Source organism: Macrobrachium nipponense, chromosome 35, assembly GCF_015104395.2.
Source record: "Macrobrachium nipponense isolate FS-2020 chromosome 35, ASM1510439v2, whole genome shotgun sequence".
Classification (NCBI taxonomy): Eukaryota; Metazoa; Arthropoda; class Malacostraca; order Decapoda; family Palaemonidae; genus Macrobrachium; species Macrobrachium nipponense.
Window position 1 is genome coordinate 22,722,406 of NC_061096.1, and position 22,288 is coordinate 22,744,693.

The following is a 22,288-nucleotide window of genomic DNA, read 5'->3' on the forward strand; positions in this document are numbered from 1 at the left end:
ATAAGAAAACTCCCAAAGCTCTTGCCTCTTCATAACGAGGGAAGAGCATGAATGAAGGAGAGAGTCCGCATTGAGAGGAACTGCCAAACACAGGAGTCTTCTGAATAATGAAAAAATGGCTTCTCTTAGTATCAGAATCCTTCTGACAAAAGCGACGGCCGCCTGTGCTACATCTTGCACCTTTGCCAGGGGAAAGTTGCTCAAGTTAAAAACTCAAAGAGGAGCCTCGTGACTGACCTCTCTCTCATAAGAAGATTAGGAATATTCTGGCGCCTGGCTTCTTGTGCCTAGCACCTGGATAGTTCCGCGCGCCTGGAATGTTCCGCACGCTAGAAAGGAGACTCGCTCCTGGAACGTTCCGCTTGCGTGGAAGGTCCCGTGCGCCCTGGTAGTTCTGAGCGCCTACTAGACCCCTTTTAGAAAGAGCCTCTTGCCCGGAAACATTCAATGGAACGGATCGTTCTGAACTGCACCACTCTACTATAAGGCCCCTCCTTGCTCTAGCCGTCTGTTTTTCTGGCGCAATTTGCGCCAGGCTAGCGCTTCGTCTCTTTGAAGGTGCCTTGCGCCAAGAAAAATTTTCTAGAACGCGGCTCGCGCTCGGGGGGGGGGGGGACAGTTTGGCTGCGGAACGCGGCTCACGTTTGGTTTGTAGGAACGCGGCTCGTGCTAGTCTGTTTGCTGGAACGCGGCTCGCTGCTGGCTGTTGGAACGTGGCTCACGCTAGCTTGCTGGAACGCGGCTTCCTGGCTGGCTCTTGCTCAGTGTTCTCTTAGTTTTCAGAGAACGCGCTACATCATCCAAACTCCAAACATATACATTCTTAGTTTTTTCGGATGTAAGATGAAGAGACGCACTTTTTTAAGGATGCCTTTTCAATGGCTATCCTTGGCAGTCTGGGACGCTCTACAGAACCTGCCGAGGGAAACGCCTGATGCCGGTGGGGATTCTCTGAAACCTCCTTACGGCTTTCGACATTCCTTCTCCCCTGGGCTTGGGAGCTTGAAAGAGGTCTAGGCCTGAGAGCAAGACAGAGCCGATCAGACGCACCCTCCACTGCAATGGGGAACACTAGTAATCACTTCTTACCTTTTAATAGCTCGCATTTTGAGCCACAATCCTTGTCTTCAAATTGCAATTATGATATTTGAAGTTTCTGCGAAGTAAGAAAGTGATGAGGATGCAACACTACTAGTACTGTTAATACTCTAATTGCTCGTTAGTTTGAGTATCCAAAAAACTTTTAAAAGAAACGTATCTAGTTACATGCTTTACTGACTCCCTAAAGTAGGAAGTCAGTTTATTTCCTCAATCAATTCTAACACTTATTACACGTATTAATGAATAAATATTAATATTTCCCTTTCTTGCAAACTATGTGAGTGTCTACCGAAAATTTCGGTAGTTACACGTCATGTATTCTTCGAAATTTTCGAAGCCAAATTCATTAAAAAGTTAATATAAGCGTATGCCGAACCAAAGACCCAGTACTTCCCTGCAAAAGACAGCCCAGAAGATCGATGGCGATGAAAAACGAAAATCAAGTCAGGAGGTAGCAACAACATATGTTGACACTACCGCGACAGAGAAAATCTGGTTCTAGAACGGGAATGGTTCCTATTCCTGCCACCCAGCGGCAGGGGGGTAGATCACCTGACCTACCTGCAGCGTGTGCCGCGAAATTCGAATTTCTGTCGGACGTCAGATACATAAGCTAAGTATATATCTGCCGGGGAAGTTGCATGTACAAAAACAACATCTCCGGGGGGGGGGAGTGCAGAGAGGCACTCCTCTAAGAGGTTCCTGTCGTCCAGCCACCAGGCTAGGTCCTGCCTCACCTCCTCCGTGAGGGACACGGGGAAGTAAGGTGGGTCTCTTGCCTGTGACCAACTCTCCTTTAGTCTCCACTGGAGAGACCGCAGGTGAAGACGAATGTGAGGGACTAACTTCTCAAGTGACGACAGGTGGCCGATCACGACTTGCCACTTCTGAGCTGGCTGTTCTTGCCGAGACAGGAACTGGTAGGCTGCCTCCCTGAATCTGCTGATCCGCGAGTCTGCGGGGAAGACTCACCCTGCTACCGTGTCAATCATCCTCTGCTTGGGCTCGAGATCGGACTTCTCGAAGTTCACCACAATCCCAAGATTGCGGCAGAACTTGAGAAGTCGATCCCTGTCCTGTAGCCAGGACCAACCAGTTGTCGAGATACCTCAAAAGACGTATCCCTGACGAGTGGGCCCAAGAAGACACCAGAGTGAACACTCGCGTGAACACCTGTGGGGCGGCTGAGAGACCGAAGCAAAGTGCCCTGAATTGGTACACCGTCCCGTCGAGGATGAAGCGGAGGTACTTCTTGGAGGATTGATGGACTGGTATCTGGAAATACGCGTCTTTCAAGTCCACCAAAAGCATGACGTCATTCTCCCTGATGGAGTCGAGCACGGATCATGCCGTCTCCATCGTGAACCGAGACTGGCGAACGAATCGGTTCGGGGGAGAGAGATCTATCACCGGGCGTCAGCCCCCCAGAAGACTTCTCCACCAGGAAAAGACGGCTGTAGAAGCCTGGTGAACGATCCCTGACGATCTCCACAGCTCCATTGCTCAGCATGGCTTGGACTTCCTGCCGAAGGGCTATGTCCTTTGATGTTCCAGGTACGTAGGTCTGATGGTGGACCGGGTTGGAGGTGAGGGGTGGCCAAGACTCGAAGGGTAGAAGATACCCCTCCCGAAGGACGTCTACTATCTAGGCCTCCGTTCCTTAGCGCTGCCATGTTGCCCAATGGCTCGCCAGGCACACCCCACCTTACGGCAGCAGGGAAACGCCATCCCTATTGTTTCCCGCCTCTCTTCGACTTCTTCCCAGCTCCCCCTCGTGGGAAGGAGGGCTGGGAGGAGGGCTGAGGGTGACCCCTCCTGGAAGAAGTCGAAGGCAGAGTCTTTCCCCTGGGCTTCGACGATGCAATTGTCTTAGCCACAGAGGAAGCGCTAACCAAGCTCTTGGGCTTGGCTGCAGTTGATCGAGGCTGCCCAGACGCCTTCGAGATTGCCTGGTGGACTGGATGGTCACTGTTAGTGCGCCGTCATTCCACCACAGCGTCCACCATCTCTCCTGGGAAGAGAGAGGAGAAACTCCGCACCGGTCCGTTGCGAAGACCCAATGCCGCCTCACGCCCAGCCGCCCCGGTCACTCGGGTGAGGACTGTGTCCCTACGCTGAAGTACCAGGTTGGCCCACAGGTTTGCCGTCTGGTGGGCTAGGTAGGAGATGGCTCTACCTCCAGACTGGCAGTCTCCTGAAAGCCGGGTCACCTTCGGGAAAAAGATTTCCCGAGGTGGCCGCGACCTTAGACACCGTGAGGGACCACAGGTCTAACCAGGAGACTGCCTGGAATGCCGCCATGGCGGTGGATTCCAGTGCAAGTGCCTCTTGCTGCGAGAAATGATATTGTTAAGATACAATAAAGTTTGTTCATACTTACCCGGCAGATATATATATAGCTGTATTTCTCCGAAGTCCGACAGAATTTCAAAACTCCCGGCTCACGCAGTGGTCGGCCAGGTGGTTAGTACCCATTCCCGCCGCTGGGAGGCGGGTGTCAGGAACCATTCCCATTTTCTATTCAGATTTTCTATTCCCACTGTCTCCTGCGGGGAGGTGGGTGGGTACTTTGATTATATATATCTGCCAGGTAAGTATGAACAAACTTTATTGTATCTTAACAATATCATTTTGTTCATGAAACTTACCCATCAGATATATATATAGCTGAATCCCACCTTTGGAGGTAGGGAGAGACAGAAAAGGATTTTGGAAACATATTACATGCAGATGAATAACATCTTGGTTCCTTACCTGTTAGCATAGCTGACTTCGTGATTACTGTCACCCAAGTCTGCTACTGCTTTACTAGAGTCTCCAGCAAGGTAGTGACCTATATAGCTGGTGAGTTCTAGATGATCTGTCAACGGGAGCGTGACCACAATGTGACTAGACCATTTTGACCATACTATGAGGGCAACGAAGTAAAAAATTCACCACCTGACCAGCCTAACAATTTTCATTCCCACATCACTTAGGCTAAAGGAAAGGAAGTCCGGCTCAGGCGGACGACCTTACAACCATAAAACAATCCATAAAAAACTCACCTACCCATTTCCTACCAGGGTAGGATGGGTGCTACTTCAGCCCCCAACAAAGTGTCTGCTGCGACGTATGGTCCAAGCGCATAGCAGTTCTCAGTATGTCGTCTTCACATCCCAGCAGGTAGTGTGAAGCGAACACCGAGTTGCTGCGCCAAAAGGTGGCACTCAGAATGTCATTGAGTGCCATGTTCTTTTGGAAAGCTACCGAGGTAGATATAGCTCTCACTTCATGGGCATTCACTTTCAACAGCTTAACATCACTGTCTTCGCAAGATGAATGCGCCTGTCCTAATGGTGTCTCTCAAGAAGAATGCCAGAGCATTCTTCGACATCGGTAAATCTGGTCTTCTGACCGAACACCATAAGTTGTTAGAAGGACCTCGACATTCCTTCGTTCTTTGTAAATAAATCTTGAGAGCCCTGACAGGGCACAGGACTCTCTCTGGTTCGTGTCCAATGATTTCCGCCATACTCTCAATCTCAAAACTTTTGGGCCAAGGGTTAGACGGATTTTCATTTTTCGCTAGAAACGTAGGACTTAATGAGCAAACAGCATTATGTCCCCTAAAACCAATATGCTTGCTAAAGGCTTGAATTTCACTAACCCTCTTCGCCGTCGCCAGAGTCGTTAGGAAAATAGTTTTCTTAGTAAGATCCTTAAAGAGGCATTCTGAAGGGGTTTCAACCGATTTGACATTAGGAATTTAAGTACTACATCCAAATTCCATGATGGTAAACTAGGTTAGGTTGAGGAATCTTTATAGTCTCGAAGACCTTAAAAGATCGTGGATATCCTTATTATTTGCCAAATCAATTCCTCTATGTCTAAAGACTACAGATAACATACTTCTGTAGCCTTTGATTGTTGAGACTGCAAGCTTTAGGTCGTTTCTCAAGTAGAGCAAAAAGTCCGCTATTTGGCTCACAGAGGTCGTGGTAGAGGAAATGCTGTTCTTCTGCACCAGCTCCTAAACGAAGCCCACTTCGATTGATAGACTCCAAGCGTGGAAGCTCTTCTCGCATTGGCGATTGCTTTTGCAACCGGTCTAGAAAAACCCCTCGCTCTGACCAACTTTTTGATAGTCTGAATGCAGTCAGACTCAGAGCGGGGAGGTTTCCGTGGTATCTCTCGAAGTGGGGCTGTTTGAGTAGATCTGTCCTCATGGGCAATGTCCTCGGGAAGTCTACTACAAAGGTCATGACCTCTGTGAACCACTCCTTTGCTGGCCAATAAGGAGCGATTAACGTCAATCTTGTCCCTTCTGACATTGCAAACTTCTTCATTACTTCCCCCAGAATCTTAAACGGGGGAAATGCGTAAAGATCCATCCCTGTCCAGTCCCAAAGAAGTGCATCTATTGCTATTGCTCCGGGTCGAGCACGGGGGAGCAATACAACGGAAGCCTCTTTGTTCTCGCTGTTGCAAAGACGTCCACTAGAGGACGTCCCCATAACTTCCACAGCTCTCGACAAACCATCAAATCCTGATGCAGAGTCCACTCGGTCGGCAGCAGTTGACCTTGCCGACTGAGGAGATCTGCCCCGGACGTTCTCCACGCCTGCAACGAACCTCGTTAGAATCGTTACTTTCTGAGTTCTCGCCCATACAGGATCTCTCTCGCTAGATTGAACAATGATCGCGAGTGAGTCCCTCCTTGTTTTTTTATGTATGACAGAGCTGTGGTATTGTCTGAATTTATCTGAACTATCTTGTTTGCGACTTTTTCTTTGAAAAACTGAAGTGCCAAGTATATGGCAGCCAGTTCTTTGAGATTTATGTGCCAGAACACCTGTTCCCCTCTCCAGGTGCCTGACACTTCCTCCCTCCCTAGTGTAGCTCCCCACCCGGTGGTGGACGCGTCGGAGAACAACACTAGGTCGGGGCTCTGAAGTTTGAGGGAAGTTCCTTCCGAAAGCTTCACAGGATCGAGCCACCACTTTAGGTGATCCTTTACCTCCTTTGGGATCCTCAAACTTGTCTCCAAATTTTCTTGTCCTCCCAACTCTCCTTCAGGAAAAACTGGAGAGGTCTGAGATGTAGTCTCCCCAAGGAAACAAACTTCTCCAGCGAGGAAATGGTGCCCAGCAGACTCATCCATTCCCTCACCGAGCATGATTCTTTCCTTAAGAACTGATATTTTTTCTAATCCTTGCTGTTGACGTCCCTGGGACGGAAAAGCTCGAAAAGCCACTGAATCCATCTGAATCCCCAAGATACACGATGGACTGTGTGGGGATCAGCTGCGACTTTTCGAAATTCACTAGAAGTCCCAGGGACTTTGCTAGAGTTAAGGTTGATTGAAGGTCCTTCAGACACCTTTCTTTCGACGATGCTCGAATTGAGCCAGTCGTCTAGATATAGAGAGATCCTTATGTTTGCAAGATGAAGCCACCTCGCCACATTCTTCATTAGAATTGTGAAAATCATTGGTGCCGTACTCAGACCGAAGCAAAGAGCTCTGAATTGGAAAACTCTTCCCTTCATGACAAAACGCAGGTATTTCTTCGATCGGGGATGTATCGGGACGTGGAAATATGCGTCTTGCAGGTCCAGTGATACCATCCAGTCGTTTTGTCTTAAGGCCGCAAGCACTGACTGAGGTGTCTCCATCTTGAAAGTCTGTCTCTCTATAAAAAGGTTTAGACTGCTCACATCTAAACTGGCCGCCAGCCTCCCGACTGTTTCGGCACCAGGAATAACCTGTTGTAGAAACCCGGGGACTGATGAAGTCCTCGACTTGTTCTATTGCTTTCTTCTCGAGCATTTGTTCTATCAGATCGTACAAGATCTGTTGTTTTTCTCCATGGTAAGAGGGTGATAGATCTATAGGTGTTGTGCACAATGGAGGAGGCTTCAGGAAAGGTATTTTGTATCCTCGCTCGATGACGTTGAGCGACCAGCTGTCTGCCTCTATCTTCTTCCAAGCTTCTGCAAATAAATGAAGCCTGGCACCTACTGGCGACTGAAGGACTTCCTCCTCATTTTTTACCTCTGGACTTAGACTGAGCTCTGCCTCTAGAGAGTCCTCTTCCTCTAGGAGAAGGTCTAGAGGATGCTCCACCTCGAAAGGGCTTTATTTTCTTAGAAAACTGGGTTCGTGTTGAAGTCGAAGGAACCGCAGGACGTCTAGAAGATTGTGCTAAGAGATCCTGAGTAGCTTTTTCCTGTAGACTTCCAGCTACATCTTTAATCATAGCCTGGGGGAAGAGATGGTCAGAAAGAGGGGCGAAAAGCAATTCTGCCTTCTGTGTTGGAGACACTGCTTTGGTTAGTAAATTTACAGTAGATAGCTCTCTTTTTCAGGAGCCCTGCACAAAAATGTGAAGCCAATTCCTCTGAACCATCTCTGAAGGCCTTATCCATACAAGCGAGAACACTGGATAGCTCCCCCAAGCTAATTGAGTCTTGACTACGAGACTTAGTGTCAAGCAGCCCCAAACACCAGTCTAAGAAATTAAATACTTCAATTGTCCGAAAAAGACCTTTCAGATGGTGGTCTATCTCCGCGGTGTCCATGTTATTTTAGCTGACGAAAGAAGAGACCTTCTTGGTGCGTCAACCAGACTGGAAAAGTCACCTTGAGCCGATGCTGGAGCTCTTAACCCGACATCCTCACCTGTATCATACCAGATCCCAGCCTTGCCGCAAAGTCTTGAAGGAGGCTGGGCAAAGGAAAACTTTCCTTGAGCTTTTCTAGACTCCATCCAATCTTGCACCTTCTTAAAATCCCGGAGTCTTATTTGTTTTTGACAACGAAAACTGAGAAGGAGGCGACCGAGGTGCTGCGGGTTGAAACTCTTCTCCAAATGAATCCCGAAGCAATCGAACCAAAACTTGATAATCGGATGAATCTGACACAGCGGTTGATCCTCTTCCGTTTCTTCTGAAATATTACTTAATCCTTCCTCATCTATAAGAGTGACCAAGGGGAACTCCCGAAGCTGGTGGTACAAGTCTTTTCACTCCGAGCTTTAATGAAGATCGTTGTTTTGACGTGCATGGAGCATTCTGAATATTAATATCTAAAGATTCAGATAAAGCGGTACCAATTTCTTGCTCATTCTCTCGATGGGAGTCCCTTCGAAAAGCCGATTGCAGTTGAGGTTCCATACTAATACCTTGCTGTGATACCTGATGGATATGCAACAAAGCGTCCGTTTGAACGTCTCGCTTGGCATCCGTCCGAGCGTCAAGCTTGGCGTCCAGCCGAGCGTCACGCTTGGCGTCCAGCCGAGCGCCACGCTTGGCGTCCAGGTGAGCGTCACGCTCGTCGCTCAGCCGAGCGTCCCGCTTGGCGTCCAGGTGAGCGTCACGCTCGGCGTCCAGGTGAGCGTCACGCTCGACGTCTGTCCGAGCGTACCGCTTGTCTAAACAGGCGTCCCTGTGAACACTCCGCTCCTTCCAAGCCGAACTAGGAGCGTCGAGTTTCTCGCTGTATACGCCTCGTTTCGTAATCATGGGATCGTCCGTTCTTGTATAAAGCGAGCCTTGAGAGTCTGGGCGAATCCTCGTAGGAAGTTTTTCATGCCCTTTCTCCAACTGCAGGTGAGACGTACGAAATCTAGAATGTGTACTCACAGGCGAAAGAGACGATCGGTCCACCCGTGTGGGAGACCTCTTAGATCTTTTAATCGGTAATCTATCATCTTTTCTTCTCGGACGAATTTCTGATTCTCTCTCAGCCAGCAACGAAGCAAGTTGTTGTTGCATCGACCTGATAACACTCTTTGTAGTAGAAGATTCTTTTTCAGGAGAAAAACTGATCCTATGAGAAGGCGAGGGGCGAGGGGAAGCCCTATCCCTTCTCACAGGACCCGTTCTAGTTCTATTCCTAGAACGACTAGGCCGCTCCAAGGCGTCCTCGTCAGATGACATCATAATTCTCCTTTGAGGAGTCCATGCAGCAAAACTCTCCGGTGAAGACCGCAAACCAACAGGAGAAAAAGGACGAGAAGCGTCTTCTTCACTGCGATCGAAGACTCTGGCCGCTTGTGCGACACCTTAGAGTTTTCGATCTTTTTTGCGGTGGAGAGTAATCCAAGTCTCGAGGCGAAGCCCGTAACGAAGAAGCAGCGCAAAGAGACTCTGCGCCCTCCTCTGAGAGACTACTGACGATAGCCGCCTGTGCGACATTTAACGTCATAGCTCTTTTCAGAGGACGTGAGCGTCTTCTCATGCTCCAACTCCTGTTAGGGGAGGACGCCTCCGAGGACGAAAAGCACTCGCGGAGGATACGCACACTCTTTGGCAGCCTGGGGATCGTCTACAGGTTCTGCCGAAGGGACGCCAGATCGGTGGGGGTTCCCCGTAACCCTCCTGCGGCTTTCGACATGTCCGTCTTCCTGGGCTTGGAAGTTCGACAGAGGTCCAGGCCTAGAGGCATTATAGGCCGATCTGACGCCCCCTCTACAACACTGGGGGCACTTTCACTGCACTTTTGTTCACTAATAATGCTTTTACCCTCCAAAGCGAGCACTTTAGATTCTAGGTTTCGTATTGATTCCAGAATCGTAGAAAGGGCATTGTCTTCCACTGATTTTTCAGGGCCCGAAGCACAACATTTTTCAGGGCCCGAAGGCACAACAGATTTAGGTGTACCAACTACTGAATGTATAGTAGGAGAAACCTTACTACCCTTACTTCTACTGACTGATACACTCCTGGAGGAAGATCTCCGTATCCTATCACGCTCCAATTTCCGCACATAGGATTCATAAGCCTTCCAACCCGAATCAGACAGACATTCACACTCCTTACAACGGTCATTTATAACACACGTATGTTCTCTACAATTATTACATATTGTGTGTGGGTCTACCGAACCTTTCGGTAGCCTCACCTTACAACCTTCCATACAACACACTCTGGTGCTAGATAAACTAGTCCCAGACATCTTAGTTAAAGGAAAAAACCAAACCAAATTCAAATCCAATCCACTATCAGCGTAAGCCTAGTCACAATCCACGTTCGATAACCAAAAAACAAACAGGATACTCAAGTAACAGAGAAGTTTCGAAAATCCTAGACGGAGGTGTTGAAAACAGTTGTTATCAACACCGGCGACAGAAAAAATCTGAATAGAAAATGGGAATGGTTTCCTGACACCCGCCTCCCCCCAGCGGCGGAATGGGTACTAACCACCTGGCCGACCACTGCGTGAGCCGGGAGTTTTGAAATTCTGTCGGACTTCGGAGAAATACAGCTATATATATATCTGCTGGGTAAGTTTCATGAACAAACCATAAGTTCTCCGACAGGAGCTGCTGCAGAGACACCCCCTGAGTTAGTCTAGCTAGCTCCGGGTTAACCTGTTTGGGCGGCATAGGATCCTCCGATGGCACGTAGAATCTCCCCTGTCGCAGTAGAGGCGGAGGAAGTAGGTTGGAAGACCTGCCAGACCGTAGCGACCCCTCCTGTCCGGAGACAAGAGTACACCTGGCCCAGCACTGAGTCAGCCAGAGCTGAGCGCGGCAGACCCACCGTCGTCTTGGGTTCCTTCTCAGGACCCCAGAACGACTCGAGCCAGGACGTGGGAGCGGCGATCCTTCCCTGAGGTTGTTGTGCTGACGAATCAGCACAATAACCTCTGCAAACGACCTGTGGATCTTGGGAGTGACTGCATCTTGAGGAGTAGGACCGTCAAGTCCCTCCAGCAAGAACGCCTCTCGAGACCCTCCTCCTTCGGAGGGAGGAACTGCTACAGACCCCTCCCAGTCTTCTGCCACTTGTGCATACGACCTGGTCTGTCCTATGACCGTGCCTGCCTCATAGGGTGTTGTGGTGGGACAGTGAGGAGCGCGCTCCTCACGATCACTCCGGATCGCCTCGCTCTTCCCGGCGTAACCCGAGGAAGTTGAAGGGATTGGAGAGGCAGACCTGACGCTCCCCCCTTGCCCACCGGCAGAGCCAGCGTGCTTGGGGGGCTACAGGTGATCGCCAACCCACGGTGGCGATTGAGCTGCAGGCCTGGGGAGAGCGGCTGGACTGAGAACAGCGGTTCCTCGCCAGTCTTCCGCTCCGTGCCTCGGTCCTGGCGCCGAGCGAACTCGGAAGCCTGAGCCTTGGCTGTACGGTCACCCGCAGGCGACCGTACACTCGATACCTCTCGCGAACGAGAGGCCGAGACGGAACCTGGTGCAGCGGCAGAACCCCTAGCACCAGGTGAGGAAGTACCGGTGTTAGCCGGTATCCCTCTGGTCCCCGTCTTCTTCTTCCTTGCAGAAGGAGAGATGGGCCCCGCTCCCGAAGGAGCGGGAGGACCAGCGGAAGAACCCCCCGTCCCACCGGAGTGAGACGGGCCCTTAGAAGTTCCCGAAGGAGACTTCTTAGGGGGGGAGGAGGCAGCCTTCTTCTTCCTCGGTTGTGAAGCCTTGGAAGTTGAAGGGGAAGAAGCGGCAGCAGGCGATGACGAAGAAGACGACGACGACACCTTCCTCTTCTTTGTCAGCTTCCTCAGGACAGAGGTCAGGTCCTCCATCCAGGATGGAGCCGGGGCTATTGCCAAAGCAACAGGGCCCAGCTGCACCTATCCGGAAGGACCTGCGACTGGGGCAGCAGCAACACCACGGGCAGGGGCTGGTCCAGGCACGGCAGGAGCGGCAGGCACAGCAGGAACGGCAGGTACAACAGGAGGCGGGACAGCGGCCAGCGACATCCTGGGTACGGGTGGAAGGTCCAGGGGCGAGCTCTTGGGGCACCAAAAGTCAGGGGCTGAGGCGAGAGCAGTGAACCCAGGCGGCGGAGTCACGACCCTCCTCGAGAAACCAGCTCGGGGCCTGCACCACAGTTGAGGGGGTTACCGTTGTCACGTGCTGGGTGTACACAAGGTGAGGAGGGGCGGCATACCCCGGGGTCGAGACGGTGGTAGTGGTGGTGGTCACCGGTCCATGTGTGACCGGAGCAGCGCCCGCCAGGTGATGCAATAGCCCCCGAACACTCGGTGTCCCCTGGAGGCCCAGCGAGAACCATACCTGGCCAAGGTCATCGCCTGCAACAGGAGCACCTGAAGAGGCAAAGGTCGGGTTAGTAGGAGGGGTTCCCCCTCTCCCTGGGGGGGACAAATCCCACCCTGAATGAACGGAAGACCCCGAGTACAGTTGGATGTCGGGGTACCTCACCCCCTCCTCCACGCTCGATGGATCGGGCGAAGAGGAGCCATACGCGGGAGTTGAGAGAGCTGAGATGGCGGCAGGAAGGAAGACGACGTGTCTGTGACCAAGGGAGTCGCTGGAGAACCTTTCGAGGACTTCCTGGCAGGTTACGTCGCTTCCTCCTCCCCTCATATCGCACCCTCTGCTCCTCCGACCAAGATACACATAAATCACAAGGCTCGGCATGAGAGCATTCGCGCCCTAGGCACCGAGCACACAAATCATGAGGATCCACTTCGGGAAACAAGCGGAAGGTCCCACACTTGAGGGCCTCCACACCAGGGCACACACTGCGGCTGATGGGGCAGCGTGGGGAAATCTCCAGCTCATGGGAATCCATTATTCACTAATGTGAAGCCTTGGAAGTTGAAGGGGAAGAAGCGGCAGCAGGCGATGACGAAGAAGACGACGACGACACCTTCCTCTTCTTTGTCAGCTTCCTCAGGACAGAGGTCAGGTCCTCCATCCAGGATGGAGCCGGGGCTATTGCCAAAGCAACAGGGCCCAGCTGCACCTATCCGGAAGGACCTGCGACTGGGGCAGCAGCAACACCACGGGCAGGGGCTGGTCCAGGCACGGCAGGAGCGGCAGGCACAGCAGGAACGGCAGGTACAACAGGAGGCGGGACAGCGGCCAGCGACATCCTGGGTACGGGTGGAAGGTCCAGGGGCGAGCTCTTGGGGCACCAAAAGTCAGGGGCTGAGGCGAGAGCAGTGAACCCAGGCGGCGGAGTCACGACCCTCCTCGAGAAACCAGCTCGGGGCCTGCACCACAGTTGAGGGGGTTACCGTTGTCACGTGCTGGGTGTACACAAGGTGAGGAGGGGCGGCATACCCCGGGGTCGAGACGGTGGTAGTGGTGGTGGTCACCGGTCCATGTGTGACCGGAGCAGCGCCCGCCAGGTGATGCAATAGCCCCCGAACACTCGGTGTCCCCTGGAGGCCCAGCGAGAACCATACCTGGCCAAGGTCATCGCCTGCAACAGGAGCACCTGAAGAGGCAAAGGTCGGGTTAGTAGGAGGGGTTCCCCCTCTCCCTGGGGGGGGACAAATCCCACCCTGAATGAACGGAAGACCCCGAGTACAGTTGGATGTCGGGGTACCTCACCCCCTCCTCCACGCTCGATGGATCGGGCGAAGAGGAGCCATACGCGGGAGTTGAGAGAGCTGAGATGGCGGCAGGAAGGAAGACGACGTGTCTGTGACCAAGGGAGTCGCTGGAGAACCTTCCGAGGACTTCCTGGCAGGTTACGTCGCTTCCTCCTCCCCTCATATCGCACCCTCTGCTCCTCCGACCAAGATACACATAAATCACAAGGCTCGGCATGAGAGCATTCGCGCCCTAGGCACCGAGCACACAAATCATGAGGATCCACTTCGGGAAACAAGCGGAAGGTCCCACACTTGAGGGCCTCCACACCAGGGCACACACTGCGGCTGATGGGGCAGCGTGGGGAAATCTCCAGCTCATGGGAATCCATTATTCACTAATGTTAATAAAAATACAAAAAGCATGCATAGTTACAGTATTTTCAATCACACTACACAAAGCAAACCCAGTTTGAGAGACACATAGCATACAACGAAAGGCGGGCAGAGAGAGGTGGAGAACACGTCTGTCAACCAGCACGGCCGAAAGCAAAGTGGATCTTCACCTCCCGGTCGTGCGGTGCGCGGACTGTTGGACAAGCAGTTAACTACCGAACTCCCTCGTTCGAAGCTTACGACCGGTTCCAGCTGCCGCAAGTTACATTCCAAGTATAAAGGACCGATGATTTGTATTCGTATCGGAACAAAGTACATAGTTCAAAAAGTAAACCAAGAAAAATCTTACCCATCATCAAGAAGCTCTTGTTTCCTAGTTAACAAACCAGTTCCTGGCATGACATCTCCAATGCCAATTGAAAACCCTTGATTCATCAAATATAGGGTAGAGAGCCTTGCAACTCTCCACATAGCATCAGCTGCATAAATATCACCATAATCCTTCTTGATAACATAAAATATGTTTTTCTTTGAACCAGAGCCCAAAAGTGACTTATCAAGGGCTCCTGCTAGAAGTTCAGAATTACGTATTATGACCCAAGCCTCATTGGAGCACAATTCCTCACCGTGGGTGTAATCTTTGCGTTTAGTTGTTAAATTACACTGAACTGGAAACTTCTGGTTTGGTCGAATTATCAAACTGAATATTTGTTTCCCAGTCCACAACTGCTGAGGCTGCAACAGACAACAGAAAACAAAATAAAGCATCACTGCAACTAATAAGATTATCATATGATAATATAGTATACAGAAAATTAAAATCAAGCCAAGCACAGAATACCCAGACACTCAGGATTATTGTTACAAGACTGAATCAGTACTAATATTTTGCTATTATTTTTAATGATCCAGGTATTCTTGTCTGTATTATCAATTACATTATAAAGTGTATTCAGAATCAAAGTAGTCATAATATCAATATATTTATCAATGCACTGACTGAGCTCATTACATATCTAAATTTGGAAGGAATTTTATCACATTTTGGTTTGCTATAGTATACAAATAAATAATAATAATAATAATAATAATAATAATAATAATAATAACAAGAGACAGGACTAAACAACACAATAGAAGATGTAAAACATAGGCTTAAGGCCAAAGCACATAAGATCCAATGATACATGAACAGGAATAAGGGATACCAACAGAACAAACTATTCGGAACCAACCAGAAAAGACTATACAGCCAACTAAGAGGGGAAGACAACCACCAAGAAATTCCTGAAGCCGAACCAAGTAAGAGACTCTGGGAAAACATATGGAGCAATCCGGTATCACACAACAAACATGCAACATGGCTCCAGGAAGTCAAGGAAGAAGAAACAGGGAGAATAAAACAAAGATTCACAGAGATCACGACAGACACAGTCAGACACCAAGTAAAGAAAATGCCAAACTGGAAAGCCCCAGGTCTCGATAAAGTCTATGGATACTGGCTCAAAAACTTCAAGGCCCTACACCCACGAATAGCTGAACAGCTCCAGCACTGTATCTCAAATCACCATGCACCCAAATGGATGACCACAGGAAAAACATCCTAAGTACAAAAAGACAAGAGTAAGGGAAATATAGCCAGTAACTACAGGCCTATCACCTGCCTACCAATAATGTGGAAGTTACTAACAGGTATCATCAGTGTAAGGCTATACAATTACCTAGAGGAGACAAACACCATCCCCCACCAACAGAAAGGCTGCAGAAGGAAGTGTAGGGGCACAAAAGACCAGCTCCTGATAGACAAAATGGTAATGAAGAACAGTAGGAGAAGGAAAACCAACCTAAGCATGGCATGGATAGACTATAAGAAAGCCTTCGACATGATACCACACACATGGGTAATGGAATGCCTGAAAATATATGGGGCAGAGGAAAACACCAGCAGCTTCCTCAAAAATACAATGCGCAACTGGAATACAATACTTACAAGCTCTGGAATAAGACTAGCAGAGGTTAATATCAGGAGAGGGATCTTCCAGGCCGACTCACTGTCCCCACTACTCTTCGTAGTAGCCATGATTCCCATGACAAAAGTACTAAAGAAGATGGATGCCAGGTACCAACTCAAAAAAAGAGGCAACAGAATCAACCATCTGATGTTCATGGACGACATCAAGCTGTATGGTAAGAGCATCAAGGAAATAGATACCCTAATCTAGACTGTAAGGATTGTATCTGGGGACATCAGGATGGAGTTTGGAATACAGGATACAAATACCTGGGAATAATGGAAGGAGGGGATATAAAACACCAAGAGATGAAGGACACGATCAGGAAAGAATATATGCAGACTCAAGGCAATACTCAAGTCAAAACTCAACACCGGAAATATGATAAAAGCCAAAAACACATGGGCAGTGCCAGTAATCAGATACAGCGCAAGAATAGTCGAATGGATGAAGGCAGAACTCCGCAGCATAGATCAGAAAACCAGGAAACATATGACAATATGATATTGTTATGATACAATAAAGTTTTGTACATACTTACCTGGCAGATATATACGATTAATGGCCCACCCAGCCTCCCCTCAGGAGACAGGTGGAAGAGAAAATCTGATTAGAAAACGGGAATGGTTCCTAGTCATGCCACCCAGCAGCGGGAGGGTAGATCACCTGACCTACCTGTAGCGTGTGCCGCGAAATTTGAATTTCTGTCTGGGACAACGGAGTCTATAGCTAAGTATATATCTGCCAGGTAAGTATGTACAAAACTTTATTGTATCATAACAATATCATTTTTGTACATTCAACTTCCCAGGCAGATATATACTTAGCTGACTGGCACCCTTGGTGGAGGGTAAGAGACAGCTTAAATAACTGAAATAAAAATAGGAAACAACACATGTTGAAGGTTAAAAACCTTGGTTCTTACCTGATTTGGTAGAAGACTTCATGGATACTGTCTATGAGTCTGCTTTGCCTCAAGAGCCTCAGCGAGGTAGTGACCTATGGCTGAGAGTTCTTGTGGGTCTGTCAATGGGGGCTTACCCGCTTACGCGACAGAACCTTATTAGGATCTTTGTCAATGGGGGCTATCCCACTTACATGACAAAACCTCTTGCCTCTGGCAATATCAAGGAGCACAGAAACAATCCCGACCACCTGACCCTCTATCCCGGGTTAGAACTACGATTGAAAGAAGTTACCACCAAACCTTCTTTCAAACAGCCATAAAAACACATCACCACAAATTAAAACTAAACTAAACTATCAAGGATTAGCATCAGCTCCCTGTCCCAGCACCGAATCCGCCAATACGTATGGCCTCAGAGAGAAGCACTTGTCGTAAGTAACCCTTACGTCCCTAAAGTAGTGGGATGCAAACACAGAGTTGCATCTCCAGTAAGTGGCAGCCAAAATATCTTTCGGAGACATGTTCTTATGGAAAGCTAGAGAAGTCGCAATGGCCCTTACTTCATGCGCTTTCACTCTGAGTTTCTGCAATTGGTCGTCATCGCATGTCGCATGCGCCTCCGTGATGACGCTTCTCAAAAAGAATGCAAGAGCGTTCTTAGAAATAAGCTTTTTTGGGTCCCTGACCGCACACCAGAGACTTTCTAGACTGCCCTTAAGTTGCTTCTTCTTTTGCAGGTAAAATTTAAGGGTCCTGACAGGGCATAGGGACCTTTCTACCTCTCTCCCCATAAGAGTGAGAGTCCTTTAACCTCGAAACTTCTAGGCCAGGGCTTCGAGGGATTCTCATTTTTGGCTAGGATTAAAGGCTTAAATGAACAGATAGCCGAGTCACCTTTAAATCCTACTCTAGAGTCCAGAGCTTGCAACTCGCTAGTCCTCTTTGCAGTCGCGAGAGCCACAAGGAAAATAGACTTCCTAGTCAGGTCCCTGAACAAAGCCTGATGGGGAGGTTCGACGAACTTGCTAGAAGTCAGGAATTTGAGCACAACATGACAATTTGTCGAAAATTGCATTTTTCCTAACTATACAAACCTGAGGTCCTTTAACAATAGGAAGTAGCTAGTGGCAGCTGGAACGGTCGTAAGCTTCGAACAAGGGAGAACGGTAGTTAACTGCTTGTCCGACAGTGCGTGCGCCGCGTGCCTGGGAGGTGAAGAATAACTTTTGCTTTTGGCCCATGCAAAAAAACGCAGAGTGAGGGGTGGCATGAGGTGGGACTATATGTAAAGGACCTCAGGTTTGTATAGTTAGGAAAAATGCAATTTTCGACAAATTGTCATTTGTTCCGATACGTAATACAAACCCTCGGTCCTTTAACAATAGGAAGACACTTCTTGGTGGGAGGAATCTGAGTCTTGTGAACAGACTGGTGTTCGCCCAACCTTGGAATGCCTCCCTGATTGTAAGAGCGATGGAGGGATCCAAGCCTCTGTCTGATTGATCGGGGTGTGCACCGCAGGATCAATGGTCAGATCTCTGGACCGAGTACTAAGAGAGAGGCAAGCATATCTCTTCATACCAGCAAGCAAGAACTTGTTCCTGTTTGCAAGAGGCAACATAAAGTTATGGGTTTGTCTCAAGTTGGCATCCACTTCCCCGCCCTTGTTGGAGGAAGTGGTGGATATATACTCCTATCCCTAATGAAAGGGATAGGCTGGAGCTCGGTCGAGTAGTATACCTGCATCTTTTCCTTTTCCAGTGTGGTGACGACTGTGTCCCTCTGCCCACAGGTAGAGGGAAAGATGGGGAAGAGAGGCCAGTCGCACTCTCATTCACTCATTCATTCTTATGGTCACACCAGGAATCGATGCTGTTCTGCCTGCTCAGGTGCTGGGCAAGCTACACAATGTGTTGAGCAGCCACCACAGGTCCCAAGGAAAAAGTATCCAAGGACTTGTGGGCAATATCCCAAAGGTAGAAGGAGGTGAAGGTAGTCTGGTTGGCCCAGACACCTGCCTTCAGGACCTGCGCCACGGAGAAGTTCTTACGGAACGCCAAGGAGGGTCCAATACCTCTGACTTCGTGGGCTCTCGGACGAAGGGTACGGGTGTCGTCACTACCATCAGCCTCGTACGCCCTCCTGATCACCTCACGCAGCCAGAAAGAAAGTGTGTTCTTGGATACTTCTTTCTTGGTCACCCCAGTGCTAACGAAGAGGCGTCGACACTCAGGCCTGAGGTGTCGAGTTCTCTTCAGATAGCGCCGTAGCGACCACACAGGACAAAGCAGCATCTCATCCGCATCGTTGTCGGTGAAATCCATTAGGGAGGGGATTGTGAAAGACTCGAACCTGTCGTCAGGGATCGACGGATTCTGAGTCTTGGCTACGAAGTTCGGGACGAAATCGAGCGTCACAGATCCCCATCCCCTGTAATGCTTTACATTGAAAGACAGACCATGAAGTTCCCCTACTCTCTTTGCCAATGCCAGGGCCAGCAAGAAGAGGGTCTTGAGGGTTAGATCCCTGTCTGACGACTCTCGGAGTGGCTCGAATGGTCTTCGAGTCAAACTCCTAAGGACAGTGTCACATCCCACTCAGGGGGCCTGAGTTCCCTGGGTGGACAAGACCTTTCGAAGCTCATCATAAGCAAGGAAATCTCAAACGAATTAGAGATATCCAGTCCCCTCAGCTTTAGGACCAGGGCCAGGGCGGCTCTGTATCCTTTGACTGTGGGGACGGAGAGGAGCTTCTCTCGGTGAAGAAATACGAGGAAATCCGCTACCTGCTGAAGAGTGGCTCTGAGAGGAGATAGACCCCGTCTACGATACCAACCACAGAAGACGGCCCACTTCCTCTGGTACACAGCTGCAGAGGACTGTCGGACGTGTCCAGCCATCTCTCTTGCTGCGCTGCGAGAAAAGCCTCTCGTTCGCAAGAGATGGTGGATAACAGCCAGCCGTGAAGTTGTAGGGACCGGACTGACTGGTGGTACCGTTCTACGTGTGGCTGGGCTAGAAGGTTGTGCCAGCGGGGCATCTCTCTTGGTGCTTCCGCCAGCAGAGCCAGCAGGTCCGGATACCAAACGGCCTGTGGTCGTTTGGGAGCCACCAGAATCATCTTGAGATTCGGGGTGGCCAGCACTCGGCTGATCACCTTGCGAATCAGACAGAAGGGAGGAAAGGCGTACACGAAGAGGTTGTCCCATGGATGTTGAAGAGCGTCCTCTGCAGCTGCCCATGGGTCCGGCACGGCTGAAAAGAAAACTTGGAGTTTTCTGTTGTGCCGGGTGGCGAACAGATCCACGACTGGTCGCCCCCACAGGTTGAAGAGCCTTTCTGCCACATCTGGGTGTAGAGACCATTCGGTTCCTATCACCTGATCCCGACGGCTGAGCTTGTCTGCTACTACATTCCTCTTGCCTGGAATGTAGCGTGCTGACAGCTCTATTGAGTGAGCCGTGGCCCACTCGTGCATCTGCACGGCCAACTGGTGTAGCGGGAGAGACACTAGGCCCCCCTGCTTGTTGACGTATGCCACTACTGTGGTGTTGTCGCACATCAACACCACTGAGTGTCCCACTAAGCGGTCCTGAAATTCTTGGAGAGCGTAGAACGCCGCCTTGAGTTCCAGGACATTGATGTGAAGGTGCTTGTCGTGATGGTCACACACACCTGCAGTCAGCAACTCCTCCAGGTGTGCGCCCCATCCCTCGGTCGATGCGTCTGAGAACAGCAACATCTCCAGGGGGGGAGTGCGGAGAAGCACTCCTCTTAAGAGGTTCCTGTCATCGAGCCATCAAGCTAGGTCCTGCCTCACTTTCTCCCTGAGGAACATGGGGAAGTAAGGTGGATCCCTTGCCTGTGACCAACTCTCCTTTAGTCTCCACTGGAGAGACCGCAGGTGAAGACGTCCATGAGGAACTAACTTCTCGAGTGACGACAGGTGGCCGATCACGACTTGCCATTGCTGAGCTGCCTGTTCCTGCCGAGACAGGAACTGGTTGGCTGCCTCCTTGAATTTGCTGATCCGCAAGTCTGCGGGAAAGACTTGCCCTGCTACCGTGTCGATCAGCATACCCAGGTATTTCATCTTCTGCTTGGGTTCGAGATTGGACTTCTCGAAGTTTACTACGATCCCCGGGACTAACCAATCGTCGAGATACCTCAGAAGACGTATCTCGTGCGAATGGGCCCAAGCAGACACCAGAGTGAACACTCGCGTGAACACCTGTGGGGCGGTTGAGAGACCGAAGCAAAGTGCCCTGAATTGGTACACCGTCCCGTCGAAGTTGAAACGGAGGTACTTTCTGGAGGATTGATGGACGGGTATTTGAAAATACGCGTCCTTCAGATCCACTGAAAGCATGAAATCGTTCTCCCTGATGGAGTCGAGCACGGAGCGTGCCGTCTCCATCGTGAACCGAGTCTGGTGAACAAATCGGTTCAGGGGAGAGAGATCTATCACCGGGCGCCAGCCCCCCGAGGCCTTTTCCACCAGGAAAAGGCGGCTGTAAAAGCCCGGTGACCGATCCTTGACGATTTCTACAGCTCGTTTGGTCAGCATGGTCTTTATCTCCTGTCGAAGAGCGATGTCCTTTGATGAACCCTGGACGTAGGTTTGAAGATGGACCGGGTTGGAGGTGAGGGGTGGCCGAGATTCGAAGGGTAGTAGATATCCCTCCCGAAGGACGTCTACTATCCAGGTCTCGGGATCCTGCACTGGTTCTATGGCCTCCTTCTCCAGCATCTGGTCCACTAAGAGGAGAAGGGTTCGCTGCAGAACAGGGTCTTTGTAATTTGCAGAAAGTTCCCTCGGCGTCGAGGTCTAGGGCGGTCTTTCCTTGAAGTGGATGAGGTATCCCTTTTCCAGAATAGAGAGGGACCAGTTGTCCACTCCTCTCCGTGCCCAGGCTTCTGTGAAATTGAGAAGTCTGGCACCTACTGAAGCCTGGAGGACCCGAGCTCTATTTGGCCCTCTTGAAGGGCCTGAAAGAGGACCACCTACTCGCTTTTCAGGTCCTTTTCTTCTGACAGAGGCTCTGACAGAAGGACCCCCTCGAAAGGGCGCTTGAGGAGGGCGACTCTCCTTCCTGACGGAGGAGGTAGCTGGTCTCGCCTTCCTAGCAGACTGAACTAACAGATCCTGGGTAGCCTTTTCAGTCAGGGAGTGAGAAATATCCTTCACCAACTGGGAAGGGAACAACTGGTTGGATAGAGGGACGTACAATAAGGAAGCCCTCTGAACCGGGGAAACGGACTTCCTAAGAAAAGAGCTAAACACTGCTCTTTTCTTCAATACTCCTGCTCCGAAGAGAGAAGCTAATTCACCCGATCCGTCCCGGACAGCTTTGTCCATACAGGACAAAACGCTGTTAAGAACTTCAGGTTCTGGAAACTCCGGATCCAGAGTTTTCTTGGCCAAAGCCCCAAGGGACCAATCCAAAAAGTTAAACACTTCCAGTACATGGAAGAGTCCCTTGAGGAAATGGTCTATCTCTGTCATACCCCATATAGTCTTGGCCGTGGGGAGGGCATGCCTTTTAGCGGAATCTACCAAGGTAGAGAAATCCGCCTCCGCAGAAGACGG

The 22,288-nt window shown here is 50.2% G+C and overlaps 1 protein-coding gene and 1 long non-coding RNA gene across 2 annotated transcripts in view; both read right to left on the minus strand.

The window, feature by feature from the left end:
• LOC135208481 (uncharacterized) overlaps positions 1-22,288 on the minus strand; it is a 260,778-nt gene that overhangs the window by 66,221 nt on the left and 172,269 nt on the right. The gene's annotated exons all lie outside the window — the stretch shown is intronic.
• The window catches only part of LOC135208873 (DNA-directed RNA polymerase III subunit RPC1-like), a 195,208-nt gene that overhangs the window by 36,369 nt on the left and 136,551 nt on the right, over positions 1-22,288 (minus strand). Inside the window, exon 11 of the mRNA XM_064241460.1 lies at positions 14,130-14,515. Coding sequence (XP_064097530.1) covers positions 14,130-14,515 — 386 coding nt within the window. The remainder of the gene's footprint in view (positions 1-14,129; positions 14,516-22,288) is intronic.